The sequence below is a fragment of the Bufo gargarizans genome, chromosome 6 (assembly GCF_014858855.1).
Source record: "Bufo gargarizans isolate SCDJY-AF-19 chromosome 6, ASM1485885v1, whole genome shotgun sequence".
In the NCBI taxonomy this organism is placed as follows: Eukaryota; Metazoa; Chordata; class Amphibia; order Anura; family Bufonidae; genus Bufo; species Bufo gargarizans.
This window is the reverse complement of record NC_058085.1, coordinates 311,663,210-311,683,834: the sequence shown is the minus strand read 5'-3', so window position 1 is coordinate 311,683,834 and position 20,625 is coordinate 311,663,210. Positions and strand designations below refer to the sequence as shown.

The 20,625-nt window shown below is 44.5% G+C and overlaps 1 protein-coding gene across 2 annotated transcripts in view; it reads right to left on the bottom strand.

The window, feature by feature from the left end:
* The window catches only part of RPP30 (ribonuclease P/MRP subunit p30), a 32,690-nt gene that overhangs the window by 6,921 nt on the left and 5,144 nt on the right, over window positions 1–20,625 (bottom strand). The window contains exons 2-10 of one of the 2 annotated variants that reach the window (XM_044296548.1): window positions 20,283–20,365; window positions 15,637–15,692; window positions 14,371–14,427; window positions 11,642–11,716; window positions 9,675–9,746; window positions 7,812–7,901; window positions 7,323–7,439; window positions 2,481–2,510; window positions 1,543–1,580 (exon numbers count right to left, since the gene is read on the bottom strand). In XM_044296548.1, coding sequence (XP_044152483.1) covers window positions 1,543–1,580; window positions 2,481–2,510; window positions 7,323–7,439; window positions 7,812–7,901; window positions 9,675–9,746; window positions 11,642–11,716; window positions 14,371–14,427; window positions 15,637–15,692; window positions 20,283–20,364 — 617 coding nt within the window. In that variant the 5' untranslated portion in view covers window position 20,365. The remainder of the gene's footprint in view (window positions 1–1,542; window positions 1,581–2,480; window positions 2,511–7,322; window positions 7,440–7,811; window positions 7,902–9,674; window positions 9,747–11,641; window positions 11,717–14,370; window positions 14,428–15,636; window positions 15,693–20,282; window positions 20,366–20,625) is intronic. The other variant, XM_044296549.1, reaches the window with a different exon arrangement.

Below are 20,625 nucleotides of genomic sequence, written 5' to 3'. Positions count from 1 at the left end.
AGAGCCGAGCGCTGTACTTGGTGGTCTCACAGATGGAGAGCCGAGCGCTGTACTTGGTGGTCTCACAGATGGAGAGCCGAGCGCTGTACTGGTGGTCTCACAGATGGAGAGCCGAGCGCTGTACTTGGTGGTCTCACAGATGGAGAGCCGAGCGCTGTACTTGGTGGTCTCACAGATGGAGAGCCGAGCGCTGTACTTGGTGGTCTCACAGATGGAGAGCACGAAGCGCTGTACTTGGTGGTCTCACAGATGGAGAGCCGAGCGCTGTACTTGGTGGTCTCACAGATGGAGAGCCGAGCGCTGTACTTGGTGGTCTCACAGATGGAGAGCCGAGCGCTGTACTTGGTGGTCTCACAGATGGAGAGCCGAGCGCTGTACTTGGTGGTCTCACAGATGGAGAGAGCTGAGCACTATACTTGCTGGTCCCACAGATGGAGAGCTGTACTTGGTGGTCCCACAGATGGAGAGCCGTACTTGGTGGTCCCACAGATGGAGAGCCGTACTTGGTGGTCCCACAGATGGAGAGCCGTACTTGGTGGTCCCACAGATGGAGAGCCGTACTTGGTGGTCCCACAAATGGAGAGCCGTACTTGGTGGTCCCACAAATGGAGAGCCGTACTTGGTGGTCCCACAAATGGAGAGCCGTACTTGGTGGTCCCACAGATGGAGAGCCGAGCACTGTACTTGGTTTTCCCACAGATGGAGAGCTGAGCACTGTACTTGAAGGTCTCACAGATGGAGAGCCGAGCACTGTACTTGGTGGTCTCACAGATGGAGAGCCGAGCACTGTACTTGGTGGTCCCACAGTGAATGGACCGGTGTTCATGAAACATACACCACTGCTCCATTCACACAGGGGAATAAGGCATACCAGTCCTCATGATTGGTGGTGGTGCCAGTGGTCGGACCGCCAGTCTTCATGCACTTATCTCCTATCCTGGCTGGAAACACAGTGCACAGCGCTGTGTAGTTTCAGCACCTAAGCTACTCAGGGGGGTTGCAGGGTGTCAGATCCCTGCCAATCAGATATTGATAATTCTGGAAAAACGCTTTAGTGCAAGACATATGCCAGTTTTAGCCATATTTTGATTAGTACACCTGCCCCAATGTCTGCATTTTCCATAATCAATGCAAAATTTAAATGTAGAAGTTTTGCTGAAAATATGATAAATCAGTGCCATGTACAGGTGAAACTCGAAAAATTAGAATATCGGGCAAAAGTCCATTTATCTCAGTAATGCAACTTAAAAGGAATTGCATTAATGCAGCCTAAAATTTGTGAAAAGGTTCAATATTCTAGGCTCAAAGTGTCACACTCCAGTCAGCTAATTATTCCATACCCCCTGAGCAAAGGGGACCTGAGATTAAGACTTTGGGGTTTCATAAACTGTAAGCCATAATCATCCAAATTATACCAAATAAAGGCTTGCTATATCTCGCTTTGCCTGTAATGAGTCTCATATGTTAGTTTCACCTTTTAAGTTGCATTACTGAAATAAATGAACTTTGAGTTTTATCTGTATATCAGTTTTTTAAGGATACAAGGTGGCGACGTCATATGGACCTCTCAGTTCCAATGGCTACAAAACAGAAAGAAATCATAAATCACTTTTCACAGGAATTTTACTGCATATTAATATTATGACAAGGACATTTTTTATGGCTGGAAGATTTCTCAGTAACTGGATATTGGTGGCCAGGGGGGGGCGCACTGGCCACCAATGCTTTTAATACTGGGGAGGGAGAGAGGGGTCTGGCCCCTGCTGCCTGGCACCAGCCGATCAGGCGGCTGAGATCCGCACAATTAACCCCTCAGGTGCCGCACCTGTAAGAGATCAGGTGCTGCCAGGCAGCAGGGGCAGTTATGTCCACAGTTCTTAGTATATTTTAACTTGAAGCGTCCCCATCACCATGGGAACGCCTCTGTGTTAGAATATACTGTCGGATGTGCGTTTTCACGATCGTGAAAACTCGGATCTGAAAAAGCTGTTATGCAGACTGATCCGCACTGAACGGATACCATTGTTTGCATTTATAGGTGCGGATCCGTCTGCAGATACCAGACGGATCCGCACCTAACGCAAGTGTGAAAGTAGCCTAATACTGTCTCTGTGACCATCTAATATGTACTACATACATTTTTACGCCTTACTGAGTTGCATTCGATGTTTATACATTAAATGATTATACTAACTATAACTTTTTATAAAAATTTTTTTAACTATAGCTTACTGGCCCCTAGGTTCTTTATGTATAACAGTGAACCCTGGAAACTCTGGTAATCACAGGGCCATACGTGTACGAAGTAATGTAGAAAATAGCTCCAACTGAGGGCGTACATGTACACCAAAGGATGGGAAAGGGTAAAGTGCTTTTAAAGAGACAGTGTTCCTTTTAAAATGTACGGTAAATCAGTTCACTTGTTAAACACTGGTGAGCAGTGCAGAAATCTATTGTGTGAAGGAAGAAAGGTAACTTACCTTTTCTGCACCACTAGATATAATAATGTTCTACAATATAAAAAAATAAAAAAAATAAAAAAAAAACAGGATGAGTTTATGAACGTCACATGTTGAAATAGTTTCCTCTTAAATAATTAAGGGATTTTCAGTGATTTTGGTATTGATGGCCTATTGTCAGGAAGGGTCATCAATATCTGATCAGCTGTTCGAGATGGCTGCCATCATGAGTGCTTAAGTCTCTTCCTAGGTCAGTGACATCACTGTACATCAGTCACATGGCCTAGACGCAGCACAGTCCCATTCAAGTGAATAGGCATGAGCTGCAATACCAAGCACAGCCACTATTCAATGGAAGGCACTGTGATTGGTAGGCTGCAAGGAGGCTGCAGAGCTCTTCAAACAGCTGATCTGCAGGGCTGCCAGGAGTTGGACCTGATCTGATATTAAAGGACCTTTCCTGATGATAGGCCAGTAATATCAAAATCCTGGATAAACCCTTTAAACACAGCATAAATGTCTGATACATGAACACTCATCTCCAGAACGCCTTTGGTGCAATGTGCGTGTCACCCTTGTTCTTTTTGCACTCAAGCTGTACTTCTTTCTGTGGTTCGCCCCTCTCCTGCCGCTTGGATTGACAGTGCCAGGCAGTGGCAAAGCAGCAATAGAGGGGCGGCCACAGAAAGAAGAGAAAAAAGAGCAACAGTGATGCCCCCGCTGCGTATAATTTGCATATACTCGGGAACTGAACCTCAGATCAAGAAAATAACGTAAACAGTTGGACTGGGAGGTCACTGGTGAAAGACTCCCTTTTCAAGAGGACAGATAGGTAATAAAAGGAATGAAACTGTCTATTAAACGCCCCCAGGTCTGCCTATTAGGCACACTGTCAGCATGATACACTGTACTACATATGTAGTACAGTGTATTATGGAAGTGATCAAATAATCACATGTCAAAATCCCCTTGTGAGACTAGTAAAGAGACTAGTACAATGGGGGCATATCACTAAGATTTCCACCTGGAGGACCAGCATCTACGAGAACGAAACGGGTAGAGCTGTGGCTGGAGGACCCCAGGTTTCCAAGCGCTGCTCCCCACTGCTCCCATTTATTTCAATGGGGCAGACGGAAATATCCGAGCCAGCACTCGGCTATTTTCGACGGCCCCATTGAAATGAATTAAGGGAGGCTGCGCATGCACAGTGCACCCTCCATTAATTTCCCCACTCTGAAAGATCACTTAACTTCTCCGGCACAATGAATGGCGTAAAAAAAGACAGAACTGCTGTATTTGCTTATATAGCTTATATATTACACACACAAAAAATTCTTAGTCTGTACCAAAATGGTAAAAATCTAAACTTTAAGTCGTGCCGCAAAAATAAAGCCCTCACACAGCTCTATCGAAAGAATAATTAAATTATATTTTTTTTTTTAGGTTTTATTGTGCAAAAGTGAAATCTACTTTTTTCAAGCAATCATACGGCAATCATCGAATCGACGATGAAAAAAAAAAATTATAATAATTTGCATGGTCACTGTAGCCGACACAACTGAATATTACACTGGTATTTCCCAGGAGATCAAATAGTTTAAAGGATGCCCTTTAACTTGCCACCATTCTGCAGCTGTCATACCGTAGACGTGCTCCTCATTGTAGGGGTATAACGGATAGCTCTGGGAAATCATTCCAATATCTGCAGGTACAGGTTATTATCCAACACCATATGTGATGAGGAAGAAATCTTTATCCCATGCCAACTACAAGTGCCAATAATGGGCAGTCCAGTTTATCCAGGGTGCAGACCCCTCAGGTTAAATGAATGTGGTTAATGATGAATGTGATTCCTTTACAAGGTTCTGCACACGGAGGCCGTGATGTAAAAATGTATTGGCCCTAGGCAGAAACCTACAGAAGTGTCTGAAAGGTTCTTTGGCTCGAATATAAAAAAAATCTGTAGCGGGAATGTACAGGTTGCTGTTCAAAACGTGCATCGGGGGGGTCTCTAATCCGCTAATTGGATCCCACAGTAGGACATTAGGACTACGATGGAATTCCATTATTTTCCGCCTGTGGTTTTCACCTGCTGCTGGAAATATCAGCATGGCTGTATGAGCACAAAGGTTGAAGTGCATTTTAATAGTGTCGTCCAAATGATGACTGGAGGATAAAAAGCATTATTTAAAGGGCCAATAAAGACACAATTCAATGTCCTTATTATCTTGCTTCTCTTCTGTCCAGTATCATAACTGCAAACCATGACAATTAAAATAGAAATGCAGTGTATTCTTCTCTTAGGTGCATGCAAACCTTACATCACCAAGCACAATGCCAAGCGTGTAAAGCACCCCACCACTGGGCTCTGGAGCCATGGGGACATGTTCTCTAGAGTTTAGAATCTCACTCCTCCATTTGGCTTTCTGATGGACGAGATGCCAGGAGAACATTACCTGCCGGACTGTGCCAGCTGCAAAGTCTGGTGGAGGTGGGATAATGCTAGAGAGTTCTTTTGCAGAGTTCGGCCTAGGCCAGTGGTTCTCGACCTGTGTTACCCCTTGGATGCCCTACCATCCAGCAATATTTCATTGAGCACTGACATGCACCTGCTCCACATTCAACTGTATTGCCATCCTCAGTACGGCGATACAGTTGAATACTGAGTCAGAGCATGGGAGCCAATGTTTCTCTGCCCAGTAATTTACTGTCATAGGCCACTATATCTCAAGTCTATGACAGGATGGTGCGGGGGTCATGATGACGTCATAGCGACTATCTGAGGATGCTGGCAGCTCAGGACTCAGACCGGGGGTCTTTGTCCGGCACCAAGTCGCAGACTGAAATGAGAGATGTGCATTTGATTTTGTTATTTTCCTTTGCCACTTTGGGGGAGCACACTATTGGGCCACTGTAGGTCATTATTACTATTGGGGGGCATTTTTACTACTGGCGCACACTATGGGGGTTTATTACTTCTGGGGGCATTATATTGGGGCATCAGTACTAATGCAGGCACTATGGTGGGTTTACTATTGAAGACATTATGGTGGGCTTTACTACTACTGGGTCACTATGGGGGGGGATTATTACTACTGGGGCACAAAGGGGGACATTATTACTATTCTGGGCACTATGGGGGCATTATATTACTGGTGATACTTTTGGGAGCACTACTACTGTGTAGGAGGGGGCACCCTAGCACAGTTATTTCTGGGGGCCACTATTTGTGGCGCTATTACTGTCAGGGGCACCATTATTTTGAAGGGCATTGTATGGCAATTATTGAAAGTGGCACCATTTGTGTGGTACTAGTATTTTCTGGTAGATTGGTTAATGCAGTAAAGTATCTGGCAGCATTGAGGAGCACTGCGGGCAGTATTGGTGGTGGCAGCAGGATGACAAAGTGTGGCACCAGGATTAGGGTTGTTTCGGGTATCGAATTTTCGATACCCAATCAATACTTTTGTCTGGTATCGACCTCAATACCAGGATTTGCCTTTTTTCGATACTTGGCTTCGCTATTGCGCAGTCTAGTATGAGAGAACATGGAGCGCGTTGCTCTCAGCGTGCTCTGTATTCTCCTCAGTAGCACAGGGGAGAAGGAAGCAGTCTCTCCCTTCCCACTGTGCCGCTGCCACCAATAAGAAGAGAGAGGGGCGGGCGCACTGCGCTACCAATGAAAGTAAACGTTTAATACAAATCCAGGAAGCAGGTGCGGGGAGCTGCGATCAGCGGCACTTAACCCCTCAGGAGCTCTAGCAGTGTAATCCTGGGGCTCTGATCTGTTACCATGGCAGCCAGGATGCTACTGAAGCCCTGGCTGCCATGGTAATCTCCCTGTGTACTATGCACAGGGCAGCAGGGAGAGTGTGAATTCCTATTCAGGGTGAATAGGACAAGGGTTATAGCCACTAAAAAATAAAATAAAAAAAGAAGAAAAGACCAAATATTAAGTATAAATCACCCCCTTTCCCAATTTTACATATAAAATATATAAATATTACATATCGCCACGTCTGAAAAGTCCAAACTATTACAATATTTTTTAAATATCCTATTCAGTAGACGCCGTAACAGAAAAAAAATTAAATGAAAACTGCGCGATTCGCCTTTTTTTTTTGTCACCTTGTTCCCCCCAAAAAATAGGAGCGTACTGTTCTATTATGGGCCGGACGTTCCATAAAATGCGGAATGCACGCGTCTTTTTTTTTCGCGTGGTATCGAGTATGGCAATAATTTTTATGGTATCGAAACCGAATCAAAATTTTGGTATCGAAACAACTCTAACCAGGATATGAAGTTTGTGTTGAGAAAGATGATGGAAAAGTTAAGAACCTAAGAAGTGGATGGAAAAAGTTGTGATGGCGGTCTGGGCCAAACGGAGAAGAGGAATGAGAATGTCTCATCTGATTGTAGACTTCGCTGGATGTAACAGGTATGTTGCGCTGAATTCTCTGGCATGCTTGCTACGAGTATGGAATGTAATTTGAAAAGCAATCAGCCATCCATTATGGGTCAAAATGTGGGGTCTGTCAATTTGACAGGAAGATCAGTGCTGCAGTCTGCGCTATTCTGTCAAATCTGAAGGAACTGCTGCCTGAGGCTCAGAACAGGCCCTATGACAGCGGCTAAAGAAAGAGCTTATTTTGCTAACATTTGTCATGTATCACTTCCTTGGGGGGTACCTGGCTGGAACCTATCACAAGGGGGTACTTGGCATGAAAAGCGTCCGACTACGAATTAAAAAGCATCTACAATCTTCAGTTTTTTACATTTAATAGAACCTAAAAGCACATCACATATCTCCTGTACCTTTCCAAACCATTGTAACGTACACTGCAGTTCTGCACCGTTACTTACTTTTCCTTTGCAGATTTCCATTAAACTGAGAGCGTTAGAAATTGTATACCGTCTTAAGGTGGAATCTTTGATTGCCGGTGTATAAATCAGCTCAAAAAAGATGCCTCTCTCGATGGCCTGGAATAGAGGGGTATACACAGCATTGGTACACAATTCATACAAACTTAGGAATGAAGGGGCTGCTAGGCTGAATACAATATTTCTGATATTACATGTAATATTAACCTGGAGACCTCAACATTATTATAATCAGACATTTTATTAACTCCACAGGTATATAGACTGTACTCTACAAAAGACGTGAGATAGTCGGGGGGCATTCACACTAGATTTGGATGTGTGCAGTGTACATTGAAGGTAAAACGGCAGCGGGGGAGGGGATAGTGACGGAATAAACACACGGTGGTACACATGGCCCATAGGCTCCTATGTTTAAAAAAAAAACACAGCAAACCATATACTTTTTGCTGAATGGGACACATTTCTTACAGCATTTACAGGTGGCCTTCTGAAGAAAAATGGATACTTTTCCGTTACATTGATGCATATGATATCCACATCGATGGCGGTGCACGCAGCCTGACACAAAGAGACAGAAGACATTAGTAATGGAAAATACGGAAATGCTGCGGTCTCTATATATCATTGAAGGGGTTGTGTCACTAATAACACTTAGGGGGCCATTTATGAAGCTGAAAGACGCCTATATGAGACTTTTCCCCGCTCACGCCAGGTCTAAAAAGTTGGTGTGGAGTGCGGAGGCTTTTACCATTTTCTACGCCCGTTTCAGAAGTGACGCTGGATACAACAAAGTTATGTAGAGGCCGGATTTGCGTTACTAGTGGCACAAATCCTTTAAAAGGGAACCTGTCATGTGGATATTTGATTATAATCTAACTAATTATATACAATCATTAACTACTAAAAAGTACCTTAGATGTATTCACTTACTGGTGTGACAGATGGTTACCTCATAATATACACACAAAGATGCCACATGCTAATGAGCTGATTCGAGTCCGGCGTGATGTCATTGAGTCCAGCGTATATATTCAATTCAGAGCTATAGCCACTCCCCTGCCCACCTGCTGCTGATTCCTATGGAAACAAACTGTCATTCAGCAGCAGGAAGGCGGGGAGAGTCAGGAACTCATGAATATTCATGACTCATCATTATCAGCTGGAGCTTTTCAATACAAGATGTTGGCAGATTGACTGGGTCAATTAAAGAAAGTGACCCAGCATTTTGTCACTTATTTATGTTGCCCTTAGTTAGGACAGCATAAAACTGGTGACAGATGCCTTTAAAAAAGGTATCTGTCAGCAGATTTGTACCCATGAAACTGTCTGACCTGTTACATGTGCACTTGGCAGCTGAAGGCATCTGTGTTGGTCCCATGTTCATATGTGCCCGCATTGCTGAGAAAAATGATGTTTTAATATATGCAAATGAGCCTCTAGGAGCAACGGGGGCGTTGTCATTACACCTAGAGGCTCTGCTCTCTCTGCACTTTGACAGGGCCAGGCATTGAAAATATCATCACACTTGGCCCTGTCAATCATAGTGCAGAGGGCGCAGAAGTTGCAGAGGGCGGAGCCTCTAGGTGTAATGGTAACGCCCCCGTTGCTCTTGGAGGCTCATTTGCATATATTGAAACTTATTTTTCTCAGTAATGTGGGCACATATGAACATGGGACCAACACAGATGTCTTCAGCTGCCAAGTGCACATGCAACAGGTCAGACGGTGTCATAGGTACAAGTCTGCTGACAGATGGGCTTTAAACCACAAGAGCCTGCAAGAAACTGAAGGTTTACTCCAGATACATGCACAGTATAAAAGGAAGAAAATATTCACTGCAAGTAGGACATGCAATACATAGACAGGGCTCCTAAATGAAGAGGGCTCCAGTACATGGCTGGTTTGTGACCGCACAGTCCTTTACACTACTAATGCCTTACTGTAGATTACCGGGGGTCATACGAGGTGAAAATACTTTTATTTTATCAACAAAACTAACATATCAGGTAAAGAATAACTGCTCCTATGTACTGTACATCTGCATTCCGCCCTGAATCGGTAGATAGGACCGACCTGGAGATCAAGGCTTCCAGGAGTGAATACGGTAAGAGATCGGATTCCGACATTGTACAATCACCATAAAAAGAACAATATATCCACCGAGAGGTATGGCCGCAGTATTCAGGATCCATACGATGCAGATACTGAGTATGGGCAGAATGGGGGACAGACACTTATGACATGTTCCCTGGATATGCCATACGTGTTTCAGATGGGAATACCCCTTTAAGGAACCGTTTATAAAGAAGACCTTCCAGGTGAAGTACTTACATGGAACAGCTTTTCTGTTTTCGGATAGACGGCCACAATATCATACAGTCTGGTGACAGGGGAAGTGGATCTCTGTCAAAAGAGCACAAACAACTAGAATAAATGATTAATAAAACACCACATACATACAGATTGGAAAACTACTACTCAGAGAGGACCTGTCACCGGACTGAAAACTAAACCAGGCACTTCACTTAAAGGGGTTGTGTCACTTCATCAAGTGGCACTGATCATGTAGAGAAAGTTAATACAAGGCACTTACTAATGTATAGTGATTGTCCATATTGCCTCCTTTGCTGGCTGGATTCATTTTGCCATCACATTATACACTGTTAGTTTCCATGGTTACAGACCACCCTGCAATCCAACAGTGGTGGTCGCGCTTGCACACTGTAGGAAAAGGCATCGGGCCTCTCTGGTGGTCGGGACCGTGGGAGTGCACATAGGCTGGTGCTTTTTTCTATAGTGAGCAAGCACGGCCACCACTGCTGGATCACAGGGTGGTCGCAACCATGGAAACTAGCAGTGTATAATGTGATGAAAAAATGAATCCAGCCAGCGAAGGAAGAAATATGGACAATCACAATACATTAGTAAGTGTCTCGTGTTGACTTCAGCTGCAGCAAGGAAGATGTCATTTATACTGCATAGGGAATGCAGAAAACACAAAAACCAAACCAGGGCAATGCGATGTCTTGTGATGTAATTGTTGAAGCCTGTGATTGGGCAAAGTGGGCACGGACCCAGTCACTCCCTAGTCCTGCGGAACTGAAAGTGCCTGAGAAGGCGGCAGCGAACTTTACATGGCGGGATTGCAGACAGGTGAGTGTTTTTTTTTTTTTTTAACAGGGCACACATTAGGAGAAATTAGGTTGTTGTAAACCCTTTAAAGATCTTTCCCCATTTCACATTTGTGCTTTCCGCATCTGTATGTCCGTTCTGCAAAAGATAGAACAAATGAGGCCAATTGACCTATTGACTTCAATGGGTCCACAAAAAAACTAAACTGATGCAACACAGACGTCACACAGGCGTCATCCGCAAATTGTGGATTGCAAAAGATATACTGCAAATGCCCTCTCATTCTGAGAGTATGGATCAGTTAAAGGGGTTATCCAGGAAATGATAATGATGATCTGTCATTCTTATCACATCAGCATGGGTCCAAGTCCTGGCACCCCCACCGATCAGCTGTTTCAGAGAGCTGCTGCACTCCCTGGAGTTCTAGCAGCTTTTCAAGCACAGCGCCATACATATTACAGTGGCTGTGCTTGGTATTGCAGCTCAGCCCTATTCAAATCAATGAGGCTGAGATGCAACTAGTTCGTGTGACTTTTGTATGGCGATGTCACATGGCCTAGGGAGAGGTCCCAGGTGTCAGACCCCTGCCGATTTGATATTTTTTACATACACACATAGCATAAGGAGCACAGCACTACACTGTAGCCCTGTAAGCCAAGTGATCGATGTACGGTGACATCACATGGCCTAGGAAGAGGCCGCGGCACTCAGGGAGTACCTCGGACCCCCAGCCCAGAGGATAGGTCATCAATAGTAATTCTCAGATAACCTCTTAAAACCTGCAGTCATTCGGTATCAGCGGCAGTGACACAGACGGTAAATGTGTGTATCCAGCCAAATAAGAAGCCGCGGCCATTTCAACACTGGCCAGCCTCATGCTCCCAGCTGGACATGCCGGAAATGCCGGAAAAGGCCCGCTCAGCCAATTATTGGCCGTCTGCAGGACCTGTGTCCAGTGTGACAAGATGGACCAGGAAATAACCAGCAGCGTGGGAGGGAAGACCAGTGAGGGCCAGTACGGTTTATTTATTCATATTTTTCAAACACTTTGAGGACATTGTGAATATGGGAGCCTAAGAGAAAGAATGCAGCTCTCTGCAACATAGTCAACCAAAAACTAACACGTTAAATATTATAAAATCAAAAGAAAAAGAAACACCACGTACCAGTACATTGAAATGGGATGGGTCTGACGCTATGACGGTTAGCCTCTTAAGAATTTGGATTGGTGTAGATTTACCCTGCAGGTAATACAAAAGTGGAAAACAAATCTAATTATGGTCTATCCAATACTCATCCCATCCCTTCCCCCAGCATCTGGCTTAGGGCAGAGATTCACAGTCTTTTTAGCACTGGGGTAACCCTGAAAAAATATTTTTATTTTGGGGAATCCCAACCAACTCATTCATTATTTTCTAAATTTATTCTTTGACTTAGGGCTCAATCACACGACCGTAGGCTGTCCATGCTGTGGACCCTAATGCACAGGCACCGGCCGTGTGAATCCCGTATTGCGGCGCAGACCCGATGACATGAATGGGTCTCCAATCCGCAACATATGGCAAAAGATAGGACATGTGCGGAGGCATGGACCAAAAAGCCTTTGTAGTGCTTCCGATCTGTGCCTCTTCCCATCCTGCAGATTGTGTACCCATGCTAGTCAATAAATTAGCGGTCTGCAATATGGGCACAGACGGCCTACAGTCGTCTGAATGAGCCCTCACTTGATTTAAAGAGGAACCTTCACCACTTCTGACGTCTATTTTAATAGCTTCATACATTCCTCATGTAATAACAATTCTGGAGCATCTATTCTTATGGCTCTATGTTGTGCCATTCCTTTATTATTTCTACTAGAAGTTATGTATGAATTGCTAGCAGTCTGCAGTAAGGGTACAGAGGGGAGGTAACCAGTTGGGGGGGGGGGGGGTGTACCTGCACAGTCTGAGAATGGCAGCACTGATTGGATAGAGTCAGACTGTGCAGGTACACCCCCCCCCCCCCAACTTGTTACCACCCCTCTGTACCCTTACTGCAGACTGCTAGCAATTCATTCATAGCTTCTAGTAGAAATAATAAAGGAATGGCACAACATAGAGACATAGGAATAGATGCAGGAAGCTATTAAAACAGACATGTCAGGAATGGTGAAAGGTCCTCTTTAATTTGACTTACAAATGTTTGCCAGCACTCTCTGTGCAGAAAAGTGGCAGAGAATCACTGAGCTTCAATAATTACTCCTTCATTGTCCCTTTAGTGTTTTTCTGTTCAGTGCCCCCTTGGTGGCCATTTTTTACCTGTATTCCACTGTAGGGCACAAAAGAAGCAAGGAATGGCAATTTGGAAGAAATCGAGGAACTATAAATGGCCAATGGGCACATACGTCAGTGCCTCTTTAGTGCCATTTGTAGCTCCTGCCCCTTCAGTGCCCACTGGATGCTCATTTCCCATGCGCTGGTCCTTAATTTTTTTCTGTCACAGAAGGGCACAAAATATGGAATGAATGGCAAGAGAACACCAAAGAGGCACTGAACAAAAGGGCACTAAAGACGCAACGAATAGTAAATTGGCACCAAGGAGACTGTGCTCAACTAGCATGTATTGTCACCATTAGCTCTGCCATTTTTTGACCTCTTTAACCCGTAGGATACCAGCGCTATATATGTACGGCGCTGGGAACTGGGTCAGAAAGCCCAGGAGCTGTGCCCGCCTGATCAGCTGCAGGGGTCCAGCAGTCACTGATACCCAGACCCCTGCTGTATGCGCTGGCATCGGTGAAAACACACATGCCGGCACATTAACCCTTACACTGCCGTGACGGGGACCCAATGGCTTGGACGTGTCAGCCTGTGAGATCCAGCCCCGGCCCCTGTATCTCACAAGCAGGAAGGCTGTAATATTACACTGGTAATACACTTACAGCCAATGCATTACAATACGGATGGCGCGCCGTTCTTGCACTCACCGATCCCTGGTCTTCTTCCAAGCACCGTATCAGGTCATAGTGCACGCCCACATGCACTACGTCCTGAGGCTATACGCAGTGCGGGGCCCGGCAGAAGACCAGGGAGCGGCGAGTACAGCAAGCTCTAGCAGTGCTACAGTCACTGGTCTCCACGCCTTCTGCATACTAATAAGTGTTCCATAATGGAAGAGCTCATTAGTATTTGCTTTATAGAACACACTTCCATTTTCTCCCTAATTTTTCGGGGGGTTAAAGTCTTATGAAGCGAAACATATGTTACTTTTTTTTTTAGTAAAAGTAGCTACACTCTTGAAAAAACTGAAATTTAAAGCGTTCCTCCCGGCATACCCTCCCACAATCTGACAGACATATACAGTAATTGCACGCTGGACAATACAGTTGTCAAGGCAACCATCTGAAGCCCGGCGGGTATCGTGCACGGATCCTATTAATTGGAATAGGACACGTGCACGATACTCCATGGGTGTTGTACAGTTTCCTTGGCAACTTGCCACCCAGTATACAGCAGTGTCTCCGTGCCTGACAATGTGACTTGTATTCGTAGTGGAAGTTGTCCTATTTGCATGTCAGTGATTATTCACCTCTACGTCCCTGTACCTAGAGGTGAACAACACAGATGATATCGGGCGAGAGATGGATCAGAGCAAGTGATCCTTTTGTTTTCTCAGGTCGCCATCCGGCAGTAGCTTTCTCCTCTCTTTATGTTTGGCTGAACTGAACATGTATGTAGGAGTCGGTAGATGGTTGGTTGTCCACTAAACGATCGTTCAGCCAACAGTTATGGCCATCTTCAGAGTAGCGGAGTATGGCACTTTAGACCTCTCTTCGACAGCTAATAACAATCAAAAACTATGTATTTCATCAAGCAAGCCTAGTTACTATTGCAAGGCGTATACCTATATACAATACCTGTACAGTTGGTGGCGATGCAAACAGATCCTTAGTAGATATAGGTTTCACAATTTCCTAAAAGAAAATTGAAAAACAGAGAACATTAGTACGGCTCGGTTTGTCCCGAAAGAAATAGTTTTTACTGTAACATGTTGCAATCTGTATTACTAGTAGACCACTTCTTGGAGAATTGCCACATTTTGTCTATATTGCAACATAGGCTAGGGACACCTTAGGGACAATTTTTTTTATTATTGCATTTTATTCATTTTGGGTTAAAAAAGATTTTTTTCATTTGGTCTTTGTAGCAGTTTTTGTGATACGTAAAGTTAATAATCAGTCTATTTGCAGACCGTTCCACCTGAGTTGCTTCGGCTGATGGCTCATGTAAAGCCTTATCTCTGATCTCCTGACTTCATAAACACTAAGTTAACTTTTGTGTTCCCTTTTCCAGACTGTTCTGTCTTGTGTTGCCTCTCTTTTTATCGACTCTCTCCTGCGGCTATTGGTACAAAGTGGCCTAGCGTCTATGGAGAGGGTATAGCTCACTTGGACGAAGCCAATACTTTTTTTGTATTCCTAGTGTCAGGCTCCTAACAGCCCGGGCCTATATCCATGAAGCTGCATCCGCCAATTATATTAACGAGAAAGACAGTTTTTGATTTAGACACTTTTTATAAATCCAGCCCTTGAAGTTCTATAGAAGACCAGCAAGTGTAGATCAGAGACATAATACTATCTGTACCCAAACTCACACTACCGAGTTCTGTGTATTCCTATGTGGTGCAGCTTCAGCATGTTTTCATGCCTCCTGTTTGTGACCTTGAAAGCAGATAAGACCAGTGTGAATCACGATCTCCGAAATACACTGGAAATTATGCACACAGAACTCAAAGAAAGAGGGAGACAGTATAGGTCAGGGAAGTTTTAGGAGACTATGTCACCATTCTTCTGCTCCCCTATATAGGGCAGAAATGATATATTTAGCAGTACTTTATGAATAGAGGAACATACAGAGGCACGAGGAGGGCAGAGCTTGGTGGGGAGGTGTCTCAGAGCTGCCAGGCGGTATGTGATCGATGCTGAGGTAATCCTGTAGTTCACAGGAAGTCCGCCACAAAGGAGAGACTGACCTATTGTGTACCCAGAAGAGCAAGTGCTGGACTGGTGCTCAGACGGAGATCAAATAACACAGGTGCCCATAATGAAAGAGTCCAAAATGTATGGATGCAACTGAACTGGGATGAAAAACTACATTGCTTCTTAATAAAAATTAAATCTTACCGGTTTCTTCTTTTCAAACTCTGCGATATGGTTGATGGCAACAGCCGAGTAACCAACTAAAAGGTTGAAAAAACAGGAATAGGATTCAGTTAAGATCTTGCAACACCTGGGTCTGAACCTAGTTTAGAATAGAGCCTACATCTGACCACATTAGAAGAGTCGTCTGGGGGAATATTTAAAAATATATATATTTTTTTTAAGCAAGCATTACTCCCCTTACTGATCCTAACTGCTCCAGCGGCCACTGCTCTCTCCTTCTTGGGCTCTGGCTCTACACACAGGAAAGGTCAGGGCATGACCACTCAGCTAATCTTTCTTTGGTCAATCCCAGTGACGGGAGTGGTGAACCAAAAAACGGCATTCATTTCAAGGTAGGCCTGGACAAACTTCAAGAACCAGGTAGGCAATGTGCTCCAAAACTTGAGGGATTTTCTACGGATACCTATTGAAACAAATTTTTGTCTGGCTGATAATAGAAAAGAAAACTGTTTCATGGGGTGATCTTATTGGTTCTACAGTTTGCAGTAATGATAACAACAACTTGTGGAGTTCTTGACTTCGAGGTCTTGTTTGAAAAGAAAATGGCTGTCTGACACTACATGCGTTGTTCACCTTTGTTGGACTTTTTTTCAGACCCCTCCGGAGGTGGTGACCATACTTACCTGATCCCTGCAGCTGGGTTCTGGCTTCATCTCTCAGCTTCGGGCTCCGTACGTTCTAGGTTGGCCTCCTATTTGGTTCACGTGACACGTCATGGCTGCAGCAGCCATGTGACCCGCATCAAACAGGAACGTGTCCTAGTACCTGCGGCGCCCATGGAGAAGCGATGGAGCTGAAACCCTGCAGTGAGGATCAGGGAAGTATGCTCACCACCTTGGGTCTAGCCACGCTGGGGAGGGGGTCTGAAAAAACATCAAAAGGTGAATAACCCCTTTAAGGAGATAAGTGTGTACAGTACTTGACCATCTTCAGCAGTCTCAGAGAATGAAAGGAGCAGCAGGCCACATGCTCAATTTGCTGCTCCTTCAGTACAGGGGACCGAGACCCCTGTTCTCTAGCTCGGAGGGGTCCTGGAGGTCGGGTGCCCACCAATCAGTTATCCCCTATCCTTGGGATACACAGGATAACTTTAGAGATCGGCACAACCCCCTCAACATATTAGGGCACATCCACATGGGACAGAAATGCTGGGACAGAAATGCTGTTTCTGGGAGATCTGTGCCAGAAAAATATGCAGCGGAATACAGTACAAGTTGGGGAGATTTGGCCATGACCTCAGGTGTGGCTGGGGTGCCGGATCCTCACGAATCTGTATTGATGACCTATCCTGAGGATAGGTCATCAATATTAAACCACCAGAAAACCCATTTAAAACATTTGTGTAACATGGAGAACTATATCAGAACACTCTTGACAGCTTGAAGTTTAGGACCACTTTAGAGCAATTTCCCAAAATATTTTAATCAGCAGAACTAATCTATTTCTGTCAGCAGAGAGGAGAACCTTCGCTGGTCGGCCTGCGCATTCACATCTCTCTCTTTCTGAAATGGAACATTTGAGCTAATGAACTTTCACTATAGCAACAACATTGCTAATATTTGGCGAGGCGAAGAAGCACGTTCCCTACCCAAGTAGAAATAGGGCGCTTGGTTAATAGGACTGGCAAAAGGCATGAGGGCTACCATAGGTAAGGTTACCTCCTGAAGTCCTCTTGTGCCAACAGTTTTGGTTTTGGTTAACAACCAATATACAGGTCCTTCTCAAACAATTAGCATATTGTGATAAAGTTCATTATTTTCTGTAATGTACTGATAAACATTAGACTTTCATATATTTTAGATTCATTACACACAACTGAAGTAGTTCAAGCCTTTTATTGTTTTAATATTGATGATTTTGGCATACAGCTCATGAAAACCCAAAATTCCTATCTCAAAAAATTAGCATATCATGAAAAGGTTCTCTAAACGAGCTATTAACCTAATCATCTGAATCAACTAATTAACTCTAAACACCTGCAAAAGATTCCTGAGGCTTTTAAAAACTCCCAGCCTGGTTCATTACTCAAAACCGCAATCATGGATAAGACTGCCGACCTGACTGCTGTCCAGAAGGCCATCATTGACACCCTCAAGCAAGAGGGTAAGACACAGAAAGAAATTTCTGAACGAATAGGCTGTTCCCAGAGTGCCGTATCAAGGCCCCTCAGTGGGAAGTCTGTGGGAAGGAAAAAGTGTGGCAGAAAACGCTGCACAACGAGAAGAGGTGACCGGACCCTGAGGAAGATTGTGGAGAAGGACCGATTCCAGACCTTGGGGGACCTGCGGAAGCAGTGGACTGAGTCTGGAGTAGAAACATCCAGAGCCACCGTGTACAGGCGTGTGCAGGAAATGGGCTACAGGTGCCGCATTCCCCAGGTCAAGACACTTTTGAACCAGAAACAGCGGCAGAAGCGCCTGACATGGGCTACAGAGAAGCAGCACTGGACTGTTGCTCAGTGGTCCAAAGTACTTTTTTTTCGGATGAAGGCAAATTTTGCATGTCATTCGGAAATCAAGGTGCCAGAGTCTGGAGGAAGACTGGGGAGAGGGAAATGCCAAAATGCCTGAAGTCCAGTGTCAAGTACCCACAGTCAGTGATGGTCTGGGGTGCCATGTCAGCTGCTGGTGTTGGTCCACTGTGTTTTATCCAGGGCAGGGTCAATGCAGCTAGCTATCAGGAGATTTTGGAGCACTTCATGCTTCCATCTGCTGAAAAGCTTTATGGAGATGAAGATTTCATTTTTCAGCACGACCTGGCACCTGCTCACAGTGCCAAAACCACTGGTAAATGGTTTACTGACCATGGTATTACTGTGCTCAATTGGCCTGCCAACTCTCCTGACCTGAACCCCATAGAGAATCTGTGGGATATTGGGAAGAGAAAGTTGAGAGACGCAAGACCCAACACTCTGGATGAGCTTAAGGCCGCTATCGAAGCATCCTGGGCCTCCATAACACCTCAGCAGTGCCACAGGCTGATTGCCTCCATGCCACGCCGCATTGAAGCAGTCATTTCTGCAAAAGGATTCCCCACCAAGTATTGAGTGCATAACTGAACATAATTATTTGAAGGTTGACTTTTTTTGTATTAAAAACACTTTTCTTTTATTGGTCGGATGAAATATGCTAATTTTTTGAGATAGGAAATTTGGGTTTTCATGAGTTGTATGCCAAAATCATCAATATTAAAACAATAAAAGGCTTGAACTACTTCAGTTGGTAATAAATCTAAAATATATGAAAGTCTAATGTTTATCAGTACATTACAGAAAATAATGAACTTTCTCACAATATGCTAATTTTTTTTAGAAGGACCTGTACAATCCAGTTGTATCCTTGCCACTATTATTACAAATTGCTTACAAGGCAATCTCCTCCACATACATGCACATATACGAGGGGGTCTGGGATCAGCTTGCAGGTCCACCTATCCCAAGTACGTGAGATAAATACTAAAAGCCAAGTGGCCGTCATGCCTAGAGATTTATTACTGCAGCCCTACATTTTTAGGTTACTTTACATTCATTTCTATGACATTTTTTATTTGGGGGGGCTGATAAAAATTTAAACTGGGGATGTGAGAGTCTTGCACATCACATGCCCTCTCCTAGCAGTCCGAATAGTGCCCTCCTCTAGCAGTAAAAGTGGTGACCCACAATTTCCCCTCTACTTCCCCAGTCATCAGAGCAGCCTCCTTCCCATTTGTCTAATATTCGGGAGGTACTATTTCTCCTTATGGAGAGCGCCTAGAAGGAGTAAGGAATCTTATAGGCCAGGTCATGCTCCTCTGGATTCTGGGGAAAGTCTATGCTAATTAGCTCTATTTCCAAAGCTAAACCTCTGATGCCACCAGATGGAAGGTAGCTATTCTATAAGTCAATGCTCTACCTTTTAAACAGGCCTAGAAGCATGACTTAGATGATAGCTAAGCCAATTGTCCAATAGGTACCATGGCATGCCCCCAATCAACCAGTGGTCACAGCAGCACTCCACATGTAGTCACTTGCACCATTCTCCCAAGAGGCACCCTCTGCTGGCAAAAAGTCACATGCGGCAGTCATGTCCTGCAACAGTCTCCTCAAACAGGAGGGGTACACAGTGCAATCATTATATCAGGCTGCTACTGTGGAAGCAAAAGTCCTCAGGACTAATGTTCTCAACCACAGAGCCCTTGGTTTGTCCAGCCCCGATGAAGGAGAATGTATATTTCTTACATATATGCCTCGATATATTCCAATATCATGTATGTCAGAGAAACTCTCATGATGTGCCCCCTTCTGATTTATTAGCTGCTCTGTTATCCTGAAGGCTCGTGTGGAACCAAACACATCCAAATCTACATCTCAACAGGCTTGAAAAGTGAGGGCTTGGATGTAGATGGCGATTTCAATCCACACATGGTCTCCATGAGAACATTCCCACTGACTGTGAAGGAGACACATTGTCATCAGTACCTCTCAGAAGTCCTCAGGCTTTAGGCCTAGAATGTCAAGCAGTCACATCAGCACTGACACAGATATTAAAGGGAAAGTTTGACTAAAGGCCCCTTCCAAAAGACGTCTGATAAATCTCTCCTCTCAGATGCACGACCCACGCTGTACTTACGATGCGCCGCCATTTCTATAACGCTTTGCAACTTCTTTACTGTCGTACAGTTTGTAAGGTTGAGATCTACGAACACTGCCATCCTGAAATGAGAACCCGGGCATATGAAGATAAAGTAGGACAGGGGTTAATGTGTACGTGGCTGAGGTACAGTAGATGCAACGTGGCTGAGGTACAGTAGATGCATCAACTATACTTAATGAGAAAGAAACAGGAAAAATGTCCGTCCCGAGTCTGCGACAACTGGAAAGTAATATGATTTCTGCTGAAAAATAAGTTATGAAGGAGTCCAGTATTTAGCATTGTTTGATCCCTTAAAGGGGTTTTCTGAGATTTTAATACT